General features: G+C 31.8%; 1 protein-coding gene across 1 annotated transcript; it reads left to right on the forward strand.

The window, feature by feature from the left end:
* Nucleotides 1-10,980: 10,980 nt before the first annotated feature.
* On the forward strand, nt 10,981-14,201 carry LOC11405289 (protein IWS1 homolog). Its single transcript, XM_003599480.4, has 2 exons — nt 10,981-11,070; nt 12,330-14,201. The coding sequence occupies exons 1-2, from the start codon at nt 11,029-11,031 to the stop codon at nt 14,070-14,072; spliced, it is 1,785 nt and encodes a 594-aa protein (XP_003599528.4). The 5' UTR covers nt 10,981-11,028; the 3' UTR covers nt 14,073-14,201.
* The last annotated feature ends 5,179 nt before the right edge of the window (nt 14,202-19,380 follow it).

Raw genomic sequence — 19,380 nt, forward strand, 5'->3', positions numbered from 1 at the left:
CTGGAATCTGATTATATTGATGAACAGCTTATCAGGTTAAGTGATGCGATTCAGAGACTGATTCTTCTCAGAACAGTTCCTGTACCTCTCATTCACTACCTTGATCAATGGATGGATCTGAAGAAGGATTTCAATGAGTTGCTGGATCAACTTAGCACAAAGTGCATCTCAAATCACTCTGATATGCTGAAGAAAATGTTGGATGATATGCATGAAGCTGCAAGAGAAAACGAGCTTGATTATGTGCCTCTGTTAGCCAACACTCCTTTCTATCCAGAAGATGACTACATTTCAAGGGCTGACATGATTTAAGAAGGGTTGAGAAGAAGACTGAGAGCTAGCCAAGAAGAACTCAAGAAGTAGTCTGAGCAGATTAAGTACTTAATGGAACAAGTGTCTAAGCTATTCAAACCTTAGTTGCACACCAATTTTGCTTGTTTAGATTTTGTTTTAAGTATTGAATTGCTTTGACTATGTATTTTGACTTGTTTATCATGAATTTATCATTACTTCTGAATCTATTGCTAATTTCTCATGTTTATTATAATTTTGGCTCTGATTATAACTGTTGTATCTTAATGTTGTTTGCATTGATACACTGATTCCAGTTTTCCTTTCTTATTGCTCTGATACTCTTTCTTTTGTTTTTTTTTTACTTTTTGTTGATGACAAAAGGGGGAGTAGTTGTATAGTATTTTTAGGCTCTGAGCCTCATTAAATTAACTTGATTAAGTTAACTTTTTGATGAGCTTTGCTCTGAACCATTTTCTTTAGCTCTAAACCTTCTTTTTAATACTTCTGATATTTCATTATCTTGTGCGTATTTTATTGAAATTTAATTAATGAGTATAGAACTCAGGGGGAGCTTACAAACCTCACCTTAAAGATCTATTAGACTCTGGGGGAGCTTACAAACCTCTATCCCGGTATTCAACTTATTAATTAGATCAACAACAATTGAACATTTTAAATACTATTGTTTGTCATCATCAAAAAGGGGAAGATTGTTGGAACAAAATGTGTTTCACAATGAACCTTAATGAGTTTTGATGCTAACAAGGTATTAAAAATTGTCAATTGGTTATTGCTAATAATTGTTCAAATGTACAGGACCAAAAACTAGTCAAGTAATTTCAATAGGTCTTGGAAGAACAATGGAGAGCAAAGGAATTCGAAGCATCTGAAGAAAACTGCGTCTGAAGCTAAAGTGCTTCTGAAGCTGAAGTTCTTCTGAAGTGATGACGTCATCAGAAGCAGAAAGTCATCAGAAGCAAAGTTTTCATCAGAAGCGATATCATCACCAGAAGCTATATTTGATCCGCAAATTCAAACTGAAGATCCAAAGTAGTTGTTTCTCATTTCAACCTCGTCTAAGAAGAACGAAGAATTGAAAGGGAGGTATCAATGATCATTTGAAGTCCATTGAGTATTTGTCCTTCGTTAACAGAGTTGACAAAGTACAAGTGTACAACCACTACCTCCACTACTCTGTTTTTGTCCACGCTACAAGACAAGACAACAGCTATGCCTGCAGAATTTGTGCCTTCAAGATGGGAATGAATTTGAAGCTAATTCTTCAAAGGACTACACCCAAATCAGGCAAAGGATTACTGGTGAATGATCAAAGGATCTCAACGACTCTTTAGACGTGCTAATCATCTCAACGTCTCTTTCACGCCTCTATATAAAGGAGTGAAGACTTGAAGATTGAAGAGATAGAGATATATACAAGTTAAAAAGCGCCAAAACTCTGTCAATTTGATTCTACAAAGCACACTGAATTTCTGCACTGATTTGATACATCTTAGAAATTCAAAAGTCTAGAGTCTTTATTGTATTGTATTGTGAACACCACTGATTGTATATCAAGTGTTCAAGTCAAACTTATTTCATTGTATTTTTGTTTGATCAGAAGACTCTTGCCTGCGTGCTTGAGCATTAGAAGACTCTTGCTTAGTGCTTGAGCATTGGAAGACTCTTGCGTGAGTGCTTGAGCATTTTTGAGAAGTCTCATACTTAGAGAGTATTGAGCATTTGTAATCTTTGTGATTATAGTGAAATCTCCTTGGAAGTGCAAGGGGGACTGGACTACTTCCGATTTGTGGAAGGAACCAGGATAACTGCTTGTGTCTTGCTTTTCTTTTCTTTGCTTTGAACTTTTCCGCTGCATATCTGATTCTGATCATTACATCAGAAGCATTCCCAAATTGCTTCTGAAGTATTATCAGAAGAAGTATTTTTTTGAGAGAAAAAGAAAACACAATTCAACCCCCCCCCCCCCCCCCCCCCCCCCCTTCTTGTGTTTTTCTCACCTTCAACTCAAACCCGTCGGAGAAGTAGATGAGATTAAATTTCTGATCCCCATTGAATATGAGTAGGTAACATATAAGTATATGAAAGTCGAGGAACGAAAGGTAAACGTAAAAACCTTCTCGATTACACCCCATTGTAATGACTTATGCATCCGAGATCAAACCGAACCATGATTCTATCTTTGAACTTTATGGGGGAGTCAACACTGGTGTGGACGAGCCTATTCAACAAAAATCAACTACACAAATGAGAATGATATTACATCTTCTTAAAATATTTTAAGTATAACAAAATTCTAACCCGTGCGCCTATCTAAATAAGTATTTGAAACATCGATTTTTTTACTCTGCAAAAAAATATAATATATTTTAGAGACTAAAAAACAATAGCCTAGCGCCCGTGCATTGCACGGGTTAACACACTAGTAGTAATAATAAATCTTGTGTTAGAAGGGCTTGTTTCATGTGATTAATTTATGTATATTTTAGGCCAAATACCTCCATGGGTCATTTAAGTTTTATGTTTGTTTCAGATAGGTCCTTTAAGTTTCTAAGGTTTTAGATAGGTCTTGTTTCGAGTTTGTTTCGGATAAATCCTTTAAGTTTCTAAGGTTTCGGATAAGTCATTTAAGTTTCGAGTTTGTTTCAGATAGGTCCTTTCTATCAAATCAACTTTGGCTTAACGGATGTTGATAGAAATGACCTATCTGAAATAAACTCGAAATTTAAAGGATCTATCTGAAACCTTAGAAACTTAAAGGACTTATCTGAAACAAACTTGAAACTTAAAGGACCTATCTGAAACAAACTTGAAACTTAAAGGACATGTTTGAAACCTTAGAAACTTAAAGGATCTATCTGAAATAAACATGAAACTTAAAGACCAGAAGAGATATTTGACCTATATTTATGTTGGCGTTTTTAAAAATAATAATAATAATAAAATGGTACACATAGCACCTGTCTTTTACAATTGGAGTCGGTTGAAAAGCGCTTTGAAAAGCATTGGAGTTTTTTTTTTGACAAAAAAAAATATTATTTTTTTAAAAAAAAATCCCAAAGCCAATGAAAAAGTGACATGTGTCACCTTGTCATTGGTTCTGGGATTTTTTTACAAAAAAATTAAATATATATTTAAAAAAAAATTCTCAGAGCCAATGACAAGGTGACACGTGTCCACACTTAACGTTTTTTATTAAAACTAACGGAAACCTAACAGAAGGGACCAAAACGAGACTAAAAAAAAACTTAAAATCCTCAAACAATCTTTTTTTTAGTTAAGGGACCAAAGCAATACCAATTAAATAGTTAAGAGACTAAAAAAGCATTTAAGCCATTATTTTAATTATTGCTAGTATATGGAAGGTCAGGAACAAAATATGTTTTGAAAGCCTTGAAAACCCAACGGTAGTGCAAACCGGACATAATTCCATTAATAGTTTCCACAATAAAAATGCTTTGCTCATGCAGAATCAGATTGACCAGCACTAATGGTCAATCTTCCATAGTGTATGATAGACGAGTGGCTAATCTGCTGGCACACTACATTACTAAAAAAACAAATATTAGTGAGGAAAATTTTGTGAGGGAAAACGTGAAATCCCTCTCTAATTCCGTCATTAAATTTTGCGACTATGGAATTTGTGAGAAATTTCATTTTTTCCGTCACTAATTTCCCTCGCTAATTTTGTTTTTTCTAGTAGTGCTATCTAGCAAAATTTTCTCTTTCAAATCTGGATTGTGTTTGGATTGAAGATGCTGACAGTTGTATTTATGTTGTCTTGTATTGAAAAGGTGTGAAAATGAGAAATGATTCATTAGATTGAAAAGTGGTTACAACATCCTTATTTATTAATGGTTTAATAGATGCTTTGGTCCGTTAACTTATTTTTGGATTTCATTTTGGTCCCCTAACTATAAAGTGTCTCAATTTGGTCTCATGAGTCTTCTGCCGTTTACTATTTTGGTCATCTCCGTTAGATTTTAACATCAAAATTCTAAGGTGAACCATATTTAAAGGTGGTTCACCATAGATCGTATTAAATTTTTTAATTTTAACCATTTGATTTTTTCTTTAAAAGAGGACCGTTGAATTATGTAGGGTCTATTGTACTTTCCTGTGAACCACTAACACCTAACACTTTTCTCATTTTCTTCATCTTCTTCTCTCATCATCTTCATCAATCCTACCCAGGAAAGCAAAAAAATCAGAAGCACAAAACTTCATATAAAAAATTCAAACTAAAACAACAATAAACTTCATTAAATTAAAATACATAAACCTTCAAATAGAATTAAAACCCTGATTTTTTTCTAAAAAAATCCAGAAATCATCATCTATAGCAGCAACAACATCAAGAAATCAAATTCAACCATTTTTGATTCTTTTCATCATCATCATCATGAATTAAAAAAAAATGGATTTCTCCAAATTCAGCACATAAACAGCACAACAACAACATGGTGCTTTGAAACAACAACAACATCATAAAAAATTTATCTCTCCTTGTTGCATGATTCTAAATCAAACACAACACCACACCCAACACCGAATCGCACAAATTAGATGGAACAAACCAGAAGCTGATTATGTAAAAGATAATAGTGATGCTAATTTGTCTGAAATTGATACATGGGGATTAGGGGCAGTAATTCGAGAGTGACTGTGATAAACTTGTAAGAAGGGTGTACGAAAGTGTTTCTGTTTCTAGATATTACATGGGAAAGATAGTGATGGGCATTAGAAATATGAAATGTCTTTTTTATAAAGTGTAAATTTCGATTTACTAAGAGGGATGGGAATAAATTGGCTCATGAGCTAGCCAAATATACTTTAGTATGTTGTGTGGATGAAATCTGTTCCAGATCACATTATGTCCATTTGTAATGTTGGTTTAATTCTTTAATAAAATGTTCTTTTTATAAAATAAAAAAAAATGTTCCTTGAATTTTGTATGAATATGAGAAGGGGTGGAAGGAAGAAGATGAAGAAAGGGAAAAAATTATGTGGTGATGGTTCACTACTGTATATAATGGACCTGCAATATAATGGTTGAAATTATATCATAAATATTTGACATTAAAAAACAAACGGAGGGGACCAAAATAGTAAACGACAGAAGATTTATAGGACCAAATTGAGACACTTTATAGTTAGGGGACCAAAATGAAATTCAAAAATAAGTTAAGGGACCAAAGCATGTATTAAGCCTTTATTAATTTTGTTAGGTCTGCAGCAATTTAACCTAATATTTTTCCCTTATTTGCTGTATTAGGTTAGCAGTAATTTTACCTAACAAATTTCATCTAAAAAAATGCATTGCACCAATTTCATTCATATCCTCTTGCCTTTTTTTTTGACAATATTCTGTACACTTATTTAATACTAAAAAAAATGCATCGCACCAATTTCATGTTTTTCTTGGCAAAATTACACTTTTAGTCCCTTAACTTAATTTTAGGTAACAGTTTGATCCTTTATCTTTTTTTCATTTCAATTTTGTCATTTTTGTTCATTTTCATATACATTTTTAAGCTTAAAATTCATGATTTTATTTTCTTATGGTCTTCCAGTCTTCAAATCTATGATCCTCGTCTATGTTTGCATAAGAATATTAGATTTGAAGCTTGAAAATGTATACGAAAATGGACAAAAAGGACCAAATTGAAATGAAAAAAAGATAAAGGACCAAATTGTTACCTGAAATTAAGTTAAGGGATTAAAAGTGTAATTTTACCTTCTTTTTTTTTTTTACAATATTTTGTACACTTTTTTTTTAAGGAAATATTTGGTACACTTATTTTATTTTTTACATAGTTTTTCTTTAGTATTTGAAGTCCAGAAACTAGAGTCTGAAATCTTGAGTACATTTGCTCAATACTTTCATCATCTTTCATTTTGAACAACTCATACTGATGAACAAGTATAAGAGCTTTTGCTTCTCTGACTTTCTTACTACCTTCATAGTTAGCATAGAGAGAAGCAAACATTGACTTAGCAGTGGATTTGTCATTCATCTTCATATACTCTGCTTTAGGTATAGCTTTAACAAGTGCTCCTCTGATTGTGTGATGCTTCTTGTAGAATTTCTTCTGAGCAGGAGTATGTTTTCTTCTATCAATAGTAGCTCCTTCTTCATTAACGACCAAGTTACCATACCATCTTGTAGTATATCCCATAATTCTTCATCTAAGCCCATGACATGACTATAGAAGTTGGTCTTCCACCAGGAAAATTCTTCAGCATCTCCATTGAACTTTGGAACTTTTCCATAGTCAGATTTCTTTTTGCTACCATAATCATATGGAATAGCATTTCTCGTACTGGATTCAGGTTCCGCACCAGACATGTTTTTCTCAGATCTTTTTCTGTTACACTGTTAAGTGTTTTGACAACAGACCAAGGCTCTAGATACCAATTGAAGGTGAGAAAAAACACAAGAAGGGGGGGTTGAATTGTGTTGGCTTTTTCTTCATCTTCTTCTCCTAAGCTGAAAACACTGATCAGAAGCAGATAGAGTTCTACTTCTAAAGTGATGTTCAGAACTAGTTGCAGCGGATAAACAGAGAGAGAGAGAGAGAGAGAGAGAGAGAGAGAGAGGAAAGACACAAAACAATTTATACAGGTTCCTTCCTCAAACCGGAAGTCAGTCCTGTCCCCCTTGCATTTCCAAGGAGAGTTTTCACTATGTAATATCTGATTACAATTGCTCACCGCTAAAACTAGCAAGAGACTTCAAATGCTCAAGCACAACTGCAAGAGACTTTCTATGCTCCTGAACACAATCAAGAGACTTCTAATGGTCAAGCACAACTGCAAGAGACTTCTTAATTCAAACAGAGACTTCTGAGCAGGAGTATGTTTTCTTCTATCAATAGTAGCTCCTTCTTCATTAACGACCAAGTTACCATACCATCTTGTAGTATGTCCCATAATTCTTCATCTAAGCCCATGACATGACTATAGAAGTTGGTCTTCCACCAGGAAAATTCTTCAGCATCTCCATTGAACTTTGAAACTTTTCCATAGTCAGATTTCTTTTTGCTACCATAATCATATGGAATAGCATTTCTCGTACTGGATTCAGGTTCCGCACCAGACATGTTTTTCTCAGATCTTTTTCTGTTACACTGTTAAGTGTTTTGACAACAGACCAAGGCTCTAGATACCAATTGAAGGTGAGAAAAAACACAAGAAGGGGGTTGAATTGTGTTGGCTTTTTCTTCATCTTCTTCTCCTAAGCTGAAAACACTGATCAGAAGCAGATAGAGTTCTACTTCTAAAGTGATGTTCAGAACTAGTTGCAGCGGATAAACAGAGAGAGAGAGAGAGAGAGAGAGAGAGAGAAGAAAGACACAAAACAATTTATACAGGTTCTTTCCTCAAACCGGAAGTCAGTCCTGTCCCCCTTGCACTTCCAAGGAGAGTTTTCACTATGTAATATCTGATTACAATTGCTCACCGCTAAAACTAGCAAGAGACTTCAAATGCTCAAGCACAACTGCAAGAGACTTCCTATGCTCCTGAACACAATCAAGAGACTTCTAATGGTCAAGCACAACTGCAAGAGACTTCTTAATTCAAACAGAATTACAAAGAAAAATGTTTGAGGTTGAACACTTGATATACAATAAGTGGTGTTCACAATACAAATCAGATACATACTCTTAAGACTCTAGAATTTCTAAGATATGAACTTTGATAAGAAATTCTAAGTGAACTTTGAGTGAAGAACAATTTCAGCAGAGTTTTTACACTTGTAATTCTTGGTATTGTTCTGTTTATAACTCTGAGTCTTCACTCCTTTATATAGAGGTGTGAAAGAGACGTTGAATTGTCAGCTTATTCAAAATAGAGTCGTTTGAAGCTTTTGATCAATCACCAATGATATTTTGCCTGATGTAGTTATTGTCCTATGAAGGATCAATTTTAAATGCATTCCCATTGTGAAGGAACATCGTTGCAGGCAAAGTTGTTTTTCTTGTCTTGTAGCAGAGACAAAACAGAGTAGTGGAGATAGTGGTTGTACACTTCGTACAAACATACTTTGTCAACGCTCTTTGAAGAACAAGCATCCAATGCCTTCAAATCCTTTCAAAATAGTCGTTGCTTCACTTTTTCAGTCTTCTGCAATGCATAGACGAGATTGAACCCATTGAACAGCTTTTGAAGCTCAAAGTTGTATCTCCTGATGAACTGCTGCTTCTGGTGATTTTCAGATTCTGATGAACTTGCTTCTGATGACGTCACCACTTCAGGAGCACTTTGTCTTCAGGAGCAGTTCTCTTCAGATGCTTTAAACTTCCTTTTTGTTGATTCCTTTGCTCTTTATTATTCTTCCAAGACCTTTTTAAGATGTCAAATTTTGTCTATAGTCTTGTACACTTGAACAAATATTAGCATATCCAATTGACAAATTTTAATACCTTGTTATCATCAAAACTCTCAAGAGTTAATATTAAACACATTTTATTCCAACAGTGCGTCTTTGGTTGCTTTCATGGTTAGCTAATTCACACAATAATCACTAGTTCGATAAATTTCCTAACAAAGATAATGTTGCGTTTGATTAAAAAAAATTATCACTCTAATGCTATTATTACTAAATGTTAATCCTAATCCTAAATGCAAAATTAAAAGGACTGACTCTTAATATTAAATAACTTAGTGTTTACTAGACTTGATCTAATGACTTGAGATATTATAACACTTGTTATGTTTACTATGACTCTCTAAAAATGCAATGCAAATTAATTATGACTTAAACTCCGACTCTAAAAAATAAAAGGAAAAATAAAATGTTAGTTCTTATATGAGAAAAGAAAATAAAATAAAAATAAACTAAATGTAAACATAAAAATAAACTATGTTAATAACAACTAAAAGAAAATTAACTATATGATAGACTAGTCTAAAAAAAATGATTCAATTAGGACTAAATATTTTTGGTATTTATGAATTTTTAATTTTTTGGTATTTTTTTTATTTTTAAAACAGAAAATATAAAATGCGGAAAAATAAATGACAAAAATTTGAATGACAGAAGATGATGATGGTTTTAATGAATGTGGTGATGAAGATGATGAAGAAGTTAAGGGAAGAAGATGAAGAAATGGAAAATTAATTAGATTTTGTTGACTCATCATAAGATAAAATAGACTTGTGTAATTCAATAATCCTCCTTTAAAAATAAACCTAAACGGTTTAAATATGATCTATGGTGGACCACTCTTAAGGTTGGTCCACCATGAACATTTGGGATTAAAGTTAATAACCAGAGGTTTATTTGAATAACGAAGGTTAACTTGAAGGATCAAAACATTGATTTTATGAGTTATAAAACCAAACTGAAAACTAAAATTAATTAGATGATCAAAAGACCAATTAAACCTAATTAAAAGACAATAGCAATTAGCAACAATGTCTCATACATTGAAATAACATAAAAAAGAGGAGTGATATTTGTACCATTAACATTAGACAATTTTAATGACAGCCACTTTTCTCCTCTTGTGATTGGACCAAAACAATGGAGAGAGAAATAATAAGAGAGAATAAAAACATATATGAGTATGAGAGAGGAAGTTATTTCGAAAGTTATCAAAAAATAATCGTACAAATATCATTTCTCTAAAAAAACAGTTTTTTTAAGGATAAAAAACAGGAACTTGATCTTGATGTTCGTAACTGTCTGTGACATGATATTGTAGAAACATTGAGTTGTTTGTTAAAATATGTCTAATCAACTATTTTTTTTTTTTTAAAAAGAATGTCTAATCAACATCTCACGCTGCTCATTAATTAATAATTGAGATGAAATGTACTATTAAAACGTGTGAAATTAGTTTAACATGTAAATATTGCTTTCCTTCAAAAAAAATGTAAATATTGCTTCAATATTTTTTTTAAGTGACATTATTGATGGAATGATAATGTAAAGTTATGATAAAATATACATATATTTCATTTATGTTAAAATATTAGTTTTGATTTAGTGCAGATTCAATCAATGACTTTTGCATCTTCAACATTGCAGATCCGAAAACATGAGTATTTTGTTGATTTGAATATAGTCATGTTTGTAGGCATATGTGTACTCTGTCGTCTTATGCTACTAACATAAATGTTGTGATTTTGTTCGCAAATTCGTCCTTTTTGTTTTTAACAACTTTAAATTTCTATTGTATCGATATATTATATCAATTTGAATGAATGAATATCGTTTATTTGTCACAAAAAAAAAACTATTTATTACTTTATCTTTCTTCAATTCTTTTAATGTATTTTTTCCATATGATTAATGAAAGATATTTTTGTAAAATAATTCATAATTACTCTTTTTTTTATAGAATATTGATTACATGTCTTAATTTATATGAGATTGTTAAAGCAACGTATAATTTAGGACAATTATATTATTATTATTATTATTATTATTATTATTATTATTATTATTATAGATATAGATATTTGTTTTAAAGAATGTTTATTATTATTATTATTATTATTATAGATGAGATGTACAATTAGAACATGTGAAATTTGTTTAACATGTAAAATATAGCTTCAATCATTTTCCAAGTGGTATGCATAATAAACGAGCTATTTCTCATAGGTGTTGAGTATCTAGCTATAAATAGGTGATTAACTAGTTATAGGATCATTCATTCAACACTAAACTCATATAGACATTGGGGCTTTAATTTGATTCTTAAGATGAGAGCTGCTCTTGCTTTATTGCCTCTCTTGCTTTTCATGGTAAGTTACACTTTTCTTGATCTTAGTTACTATCAGTAGTATAGTGCTATCTTTTTTTTTTTTTTGTTTATTTAATATTTTTGAAGTTCAATTAATAAAACATTAATGATTATTTTATCAATAATGTATTTAAGTATTTTTGGTCAAATAGCCTAGCTACTATAGAAATTTACCTTAAAGGTGAATAAGTATTGGTTATCCAGGGTTCGAACGCCAACCCCAACATATAAGTATTCGATGCAATTGAAACACAGATGGAATGAGAATAATTATTTAATTATATAGACGGGAAAAAAAAATTAATCAAAGTAATAAATTTTTTACATTTCTTGATATGTGTAATAAGTTAAAAATGAAAACTAAAAAGTAATAGATGTAGTATTTGCACGATTTACTTTTTATTTCATTCATCTCATAATATTTGTCAACTATTCAAATTCTTTTAAAAATATTTTTTGTCAACTTTGCAAATAAAATGTATCCCAAAAACAAAGTCACATTAAGTTTTCAAGTTTAATTTAGATATTTTTGTAATTGTATCCTCTAATTAATGCAATTTTATGAAAAGTAAAAGTTAATTTGTGGTTAATTATGATAGTTTCTAATGTTCAATATCATTTATCACTTTCATTATAATAACTAACCTCAAGATGAGCACGTACTAATGTGCCGTTTTTCCTCTTTTAAAGATGAAAATAATTGAAGTTATACATTTTATTCGATTATGTAAAAAAATTAAATGATTTCTTATATTGGGTTAGATTTATGTCCACATAGACTTTGTTTTTCTTCTTTCATCAATAAACTTGCTCACCTAATTGAAAACAAAAAAGCAATGATATGATGGAAAAAGATTAGGTCAAGGGTAAAATTAGAATAAAAAAAATCTTACAATATCAATTTTGGCATATATTTTGATCAAACATTTATGACAAATAAGATTAAATTAAATTATTTTTAGTGTTTACTACTGTTCCTATTGTAGTAAAAAAAATTATACTTATATGTAAGTATATTTCTTTTTATCTCTATGTATATTTTTTTCTAAACTTTATATGATATTATATTATGGTTGTTTTTTGACTCAATAATATATTGTCCTAAACACGTCGTAATCTCAATCAAAATCGGAGGAGAAGCAAAACCAAAAGGTTGTTTTTTGACACAATTATTTTAAAGGATATCAACACTACCTTAACTAGGAAGACCATTGTTTTTTCTTTTGGCTTCTTATTATTTTTTTTTTTTCTTCAATAAAGTTTGTAGCAATTGTAGAATCAAGAAATGATCTGCGAGAACATTGGAAACTAGTCATGAAAGACCAAGATATGCCGGAAGAAATTCAAGGACTCCTCAACGCCAACACTAAAAGTAATATCATGACCATGGACCATTATTCTAAAGGTTCAAAATTAGGTTGTGAAGAGCTACTTGTTAAAGACACACTAGTCACTAATGAGAATGTGTTTGAAGAGAACATTGAACCAAGACCCAATATTTCGTCATATGAGAATGATGAAACTAACATTAAGGAAAACAAGAAAGACACCAAAGATTTTGAATCAAGGCCCAACATTTCAGCTTACGGAGATAATGACATTAATGCTACGGAAAAGAATGGAGACACTAAAGATTTTGAACCTAGACCCAACATTTCAGCTTATGGAGACAATGAGATTGATGTTAAAGAAAAGAAGGGAGCCGCTAAAGATTTTGAACCAAGACCAAACATTTCAGCTTATGGAGACAATGATATTGATGTCAAGGAAAAGAAGGGATCTGCTAAAGATTTTGAACCAAGACCAAACATTTCAGCTTATGGAGACAATGACATAGATGTGAATGAAAAGAAGGGAGCTACTAAAGATTTTGAACCACGACCCAACATTTCAGCTTATGGAGACAATGACATAGATGTTAATGAAAAGAAGGGAGCTACTAAAGATTCTGAACCACGACCCAACATTTCAGCTTATGGAGACAATGAGATTGATGTCAAGGAAAAGAAGGGATCTGCTAAAGATTTTGAACCACGACCAAACATTTCAGCTTATGGAGACAATGACATATATGTGAATGAAAAGAAGGGAGCTACTACTAAAGATTTTGAACCACGACCCAACATTTCAGCTTATGGAGACAATGACATAGATGTTAATGAAAAGAAGGGAGCTACTAAAGATTTTGAACCACGACCCAACATTTCAGCTTATGGAGACAATGAGATTGATGTTAAGGAAAAGAAGGGAGCCACTAAAGATTTTGAACCAAGACCAAACATTTCAGCTTATGGAGACAATGACATAGATGTGAATGAAAAGAAGGGAGCTGCTAAAGATTTTGAACCACGACCCAACATTTCAGCTTATGGAGACAATGACATAGATGTTAATGAAAAGAAGGGAGCTACTAAAGATTTTGAACCACGACCCAACATTTCAGCTTATGGAGACAATGAGATTGATGTTAAGGAAAAGAAGGGAGCCACTAAAGATTTTGAACCACGACCAAACATTTCAGCTTATGGAGACAATGACATAGATGTGAATGAAAAGAAGGGAGCTGCTAAAGATTTTGAACCACGACCCAACATTTCAGCTTATGGAGACAATGACATAGATGTTAATGAAAAGAAGGGAGCTACTAAAGATTTTGAACCACGACCCAACATTTCAGCTTATGGAGACAATGAGATTGATGTTAAGGAAAAGAAGGGAGCCACTAAAGATTTTGAACCACGACCCAACATTTCGGCTTATGGAGATAACGAGATTGATGTTAAGGAAAACAATGGAGCCACTAAAATTTTTGAACCAAGACCCAACATTTCAGCTTATGATAACAATGACATTGACACTAAGGAAAAGGAGAAAGCTGCCAAAGATTTTGAACCAAGGCCTAATATTTCGGGTTATGGAAACAACGACATTGATGCTGATAAGAATGAGGAATTCACAAACGATTTTGAACCCAAGCCAAGTGTCACTAAATCTGATCATTAAATGTAATAATGAAATAGAATGCAACTTCAATATGTGATGTAACATATTTAAATAAGTCGTTGCAGCTTCATGTTCAATGATTATGTAGTGTGTGTATGATGACATTTTGAATAATTGTATTATTGTCAAGTTAAGAGATTGCTGATGGAACTTCCTAATTGTTTACCAAGAAATGTAAGTAGCCTTGGTGATTATAGGGTTTTTCAATAGATTAGCAAAGTATTCATAATACAAAGCAATGGAAATGTATAAATATTAAAAATGATAAAAAAGACTAAACGACTAGTATTTCTATAGTCCCTCCATTCCAAAATAAGCGTTGTGATAGATTTTTTCACAGATTCAGAAAAGCACTAAATTATGAAAGATGATGCAATTTTACAAAAATTATCCTAATAAACAAACTATTATTAACCATTTTCATAAATGTACAGTGGAATATAATGACTTGAAAGTGGTGTAGACAATGTCAATATTACTTTAGGAATATAATTGGAAAATAAATAATTAATTTCACATTAAAAAGGAATTGAAAGATACAACATCAATATAAATTGTAGAAAATGACTCACATTATAGGCCGCTGAACCATAGAACTTCCTTGAAATATACTATTTTATTTTTTTGTTAAATCAACTCAATTCTGATTTTTTTTATTAAAAAAATTAGAAATATAAAAAAAAAAAAAGATGGTAAAATCAATTAATTAAATTGCCTTGTGAGATGAGGAAGTGTTTCATATCAATGCAAGAAAGACGGCACAAGAACCTGGATAAAAAGAATAACAAAACTGAATTTCCTGAGAACATCATCAAATCTGATAAATATGTCATGTTATGCTTCATATTACACAAGGGAGGTGCAAACAACTCTATAGCTCTATAGAGCTGGGCCTCTCCAATTTTGGGGCCCAAAATTATTATGTTTTGATATATAATGCACAAAACATGTTTATATATACTTGTAGCATTGTGAATTTAACATCAGTGAAGGTGTGGCCCAGTGGTAAAAGATGCTAGTGTTATGCGTGTTGATTGCGGTTTGATTCCTATTGATGGCTACTGTTCACATTTTACTATTTTTCAGCATTACGCTAGTTTATTTTTCTCTGTTTTACAAAAAGTTTGTATTTTTTTAGGAGCCAATTTTTTCAAGAGAGCCGAGCCTCAGATTTTACAGGGACGTCCCTGCTTACAATGCAATAGGAAATGTTGTAAGTTCAAAAACACAAGATGTGTAATTGCTCCACGTATCAAGAGGAAGAAACGATAAATTCTCGAGTACTTGCATTTTAGGAACTTATCATTTACGAAGATATCGGAGACACATGGAAAAATAGTTTGACTCACATTATAGACCATCTATCGGGAATGTAGTGAGAGATGGAATATTCCAGAGTTCCAAACGTTGAAGACAAGTGCTGTTCATAAGCATTTTAGGAAGAGACATCAGTGTATGATCCCAACCAATCGATACATGTCGTAGCAGAGACGGGGAATCACTCCTAAGCAACCATCGTTGGATATAGGAATCCATACATGACCTTGTTTTGTTGAAATTATCAGAAAAATAAATGGATAATGCTTTTCCAACATGCTTGGTTCGAAACTTGGACTTGGTGCGTGAATAATTTGATTGTAGGCTACACACTATTGGGTTTGGTGCGTGAATAATTTGATCGGTGGTCTAACTGAATAGGATATGATACCATATTAGTTTATTCAATTTTTATACATATTCAGCCAAAAACTATTTTTCCATGTGTCTCCGATATCTTCGTAAATGATATGTCAAACTATTAACTGGAACTTTATAATTGAATACATCATTTCTATACTAAAAACTGCAAGGTTCATAATTTTATAGACCTTTCAAGGTTCAATAGATCAAAATATTGAAACAGATAATGTTTGACTCACAGAACATACACACAGAACAAAATGGACTGAAGTTTTGTCTTTATCTTGAACAACAAGCAATGTTTAAATTCCAAGAGGAAAATAAAATTTAAAATCTAAATTTAAATGAGTGAAACCGCATAACAGCAACAATCACACAAACATACATTGTATGTTGGTCTAAGACTAATGTGAAATTATTGGTTAATGCACCATTACAACAAACCAGTGTGATCCCGTGCTAAGCAACCTAACCAGTTGTGCCATTTTGAAAACATCCTTCATCTACTTTGATCCTTGTTGTGCCAATGTTCGGCTGCTCCAAGATTTCTGGCTCTGAAACTATGGTTGGCTTCGGCTTTGAGGGATTAGCGTTAAAAAACTCTGCGGAAAATCTGGATTCCTCCATAGCGATGGACACACCAGAAAGGTGTTTTGTTAAAAATCAATTGGTTCCAACCCTTCCAAATAAACCACAATGTAACACCGAATAAATGGCTAGCCATGGTATCCGAGTCTGTGATCCACTGTGCTAGCCTAATCTGTTGAGGAACATGAATGCCAAGAGCTGAAGGAAACCAAAGTTGTTGTCGACTGTCGTATATTTGTGACTGTTGATACCAAAAACGAAGGCAAAAAAAAACGTAAATATCAGTTAGTTGAATTGAGCATAACTTCGGAGAGTTAACAGCATGCATCATGGACAAAGAGTACAATAAAAAAATAACATGCAAGTGAAATATTATCATAAAATTGAGAATCATACACAGAAATGGATAACTCGTTGCGATATGAGAATGTGGAAGTGTTTGAATTGAATTGCATGGATTCTGAATACAAAAATTGAGTTTCATTATCTTCTCATTATTGATTAATAATTTAACATAGTTTTAGAATTGTGAAAGTAAATTTTGGTGTGAGTCTTGTTTTGCTCAATTTGATAATCATTGCATGAAAATTAACCGTTTTCATATCAATTCAATGAATCTAGAATTTTCTCTCGATTTCTCTCTTTCTTCCTTGTTAAGCTTCTGCATTTCTTCTACTTTCACCATGGATATGGTGAAGTTTAACATGCTTCTTGACCTGCAAATTCAAGAGCTGAGAATTTTGATTCCATTATTAAATTTGACTATGCATAGTTTGCTTATTTATTTCCAAGAGATATCACATCAGTGGCGGAGCCAGAAAAAAATGTCAGGGTGGGCCACTAAAATTAACTATTGAAAAATTGTTTAAAGTCTCGCAAATTAGACTCATAATTGAATTATTTAAATTTTTCGGGTGGGCCACTACACCAATTTGCGGGAATTTGGATCAACCGAAACCTAAAACCGACATAAAATTGTATAAAATCTCGCAAAATAGACCTATAATTGAATTATTTAAATTTTCGGGTGGGCCACTACACCACTTTGCAAGAATTTGGATCAACCAAAACATAAAACCGACACAAAATTGCATAAAATCTCGCAAAATAGACCTATAATCATTTTTTTTACTTTTTCGGAGTGGGCCCACCCCAGCCCTTGAGCTCCGCCACTGTATCACATCATCATGAGATAAATAAGTACTTCACAACGAAACCTACCTCGTCTCTATTTGAGATCCAATTTATACTATTAAATCCTTCTAAGATCAACTATTAGAAACACATGATATCGAGACAACAACATTTGGATAGATTAGAAAAAATAATTGCTCGTTTAAATGACCGCCATTGAGATTATGAATACACACACTTCATCTATTCTTTATATGTATAATATAATTCATAAAATCCATAACAAATCAATTATCTCACACACGAATTGAGAGACCATCTTTTAAAATTCCACTTGTTATTCATGAGATTGCTACCTAAGGCATATTCACTAATTTTAAATCATATATTAAGCGCTTTACTTTCCGATCTCTTTGCCTCTTAAACACTTCACTTCCCGATAATTAAGTATAGCTGACTCAACGGTAGTTAACTGTTGTCGATTTGCTCAACGGTAGTTAACTACCACCAAAGATATTTGCGTCATTTCAATGTATGTTTAGGAAACTTTTAATGTGAGAAAAGCAATTTTTAATCATTTATTGCATATGCGAAACCCGTCCCACACGCTAGCTTATTTAGTGACATAAAATTACAAATAAAAGAAACACTGGAAATGTATATGCAATATTGATACATTAAAAGACAATAGAAACAATGACTCACACATTGAAATAACATAAAAAAAAAAAAAAAACATCTTTAAAAAAACAAGATTTTTTTCTCGAAGGAATAACAATATAATAATGATATTTGAATAATCATTTGATGACAATTTTTTGAACAATATTTACTTTTTTTTTATTAGTCAAAAACATTAAAAAAACATAATATAAATATGAAAAAAGATTTGTCATATTATTTAAATATCACTTATCTTAAAAAAAACAAAAAAAGAACTTTTTTAACGGGAACTTATACGAGGGATAAAAAACAGAAACTTGACATGATATTGTAGAAGGTACATTGAGTGGTTTGTAAAAAGAGAATTGCTAGGAGCCAAGCAACAGAGCTACTAATTTCTACTGAAACATACTTTCCTTCCGATTTGTTTTTTGATGATAATAAATAAAAAGTTAAAAAACAATAAAAATAAAAATTGGATAGCCGGTAGCCAAACAAGTAGGAATGACGTGGCTGACTGTAGGAGCGTGTGTTGATGTGGTGGCGCTTGGGTGTCATAGTTTTTTTGTGTCAGAGGTAACTTTGTGTCTATCTCTCTCTTAACAACTCATTCTCTCTCATCTAAATAATTTATTTTAATCATTCTCTTTCATCTAAAATAAACTTATGTCATCAATGACACTAAAAAACTATGACACCCAAGTATTTTTCGTGTTGATAAGCGTCTGTCTAGCAGTTCACTTGTAAAAATGTTGATCATTGAAAAAAATAAAAAATATGTCTAATCAACGTCTCACCCACTACTCTTTAATTGCTCTTTAAAATTATTGAGATGAGATGTCCAATTAAAACGTGAAATTATTTTAACACGTAAAAATTGCTTCAATATTTTTTTTTTTAGAGGAATTGTATTATTTGAACAATCATTTTATAGATAATTTTTGAAACAATCATAATTTTATAAAGGAAAAGAGGTATTGATACAAAAACTAAAGAGTACTGATATATGTACAACCATTTGGTACAACTTTGATGACAACTTTTATTTACTCTCTTCTCATTGATCCAAAACAATAGAGAGAAAAGAAGAGAGTGAATAAGAATATAATGTGAGTTGAGAGATAAAGTTGTCAAAAAATTGTAATAAAGTGGTTGTACAAACATTATTTCTCAAAAATAAAATAATAGAGAGAAAATAAAAACATAATATGAGTATAATAGAGAAAGTTGTCATAAAGTTGTC

The sequence above is a fragment of the Medicago truncatula genome, chromosome 3 (assembly GCF_003473485.1).
Source record: "Medicago truncatula cultivar Jemalong A17 chromosome 3, MtrunA17r5.0-ANR, whole genome shotgun sequence".
Lineage (NCBI taxonomy): Eukaryota > Viridiplantae > Streptophyta > Magnoliopsida > Fabales > Fabaceae > Medicago > Medicago truncatula.

Bases quoted from the DNA above. Each gene is read 5' to 3' on its own strand.
- LOC11405289 (XM_003599480.4), top strand. From the start codon at position 11,029: ATGAGAGCTGCTCTTGCTTTATTGCCTCTCTTGCTTTTCATG. The intron at 11,071-12,329 runs GTAAGTTACACT...TCTTCAATAAAG, and splicing joins TGCCTCTCTTGCTTTTCATG to TTTGTAGCAATTGTAGAATC.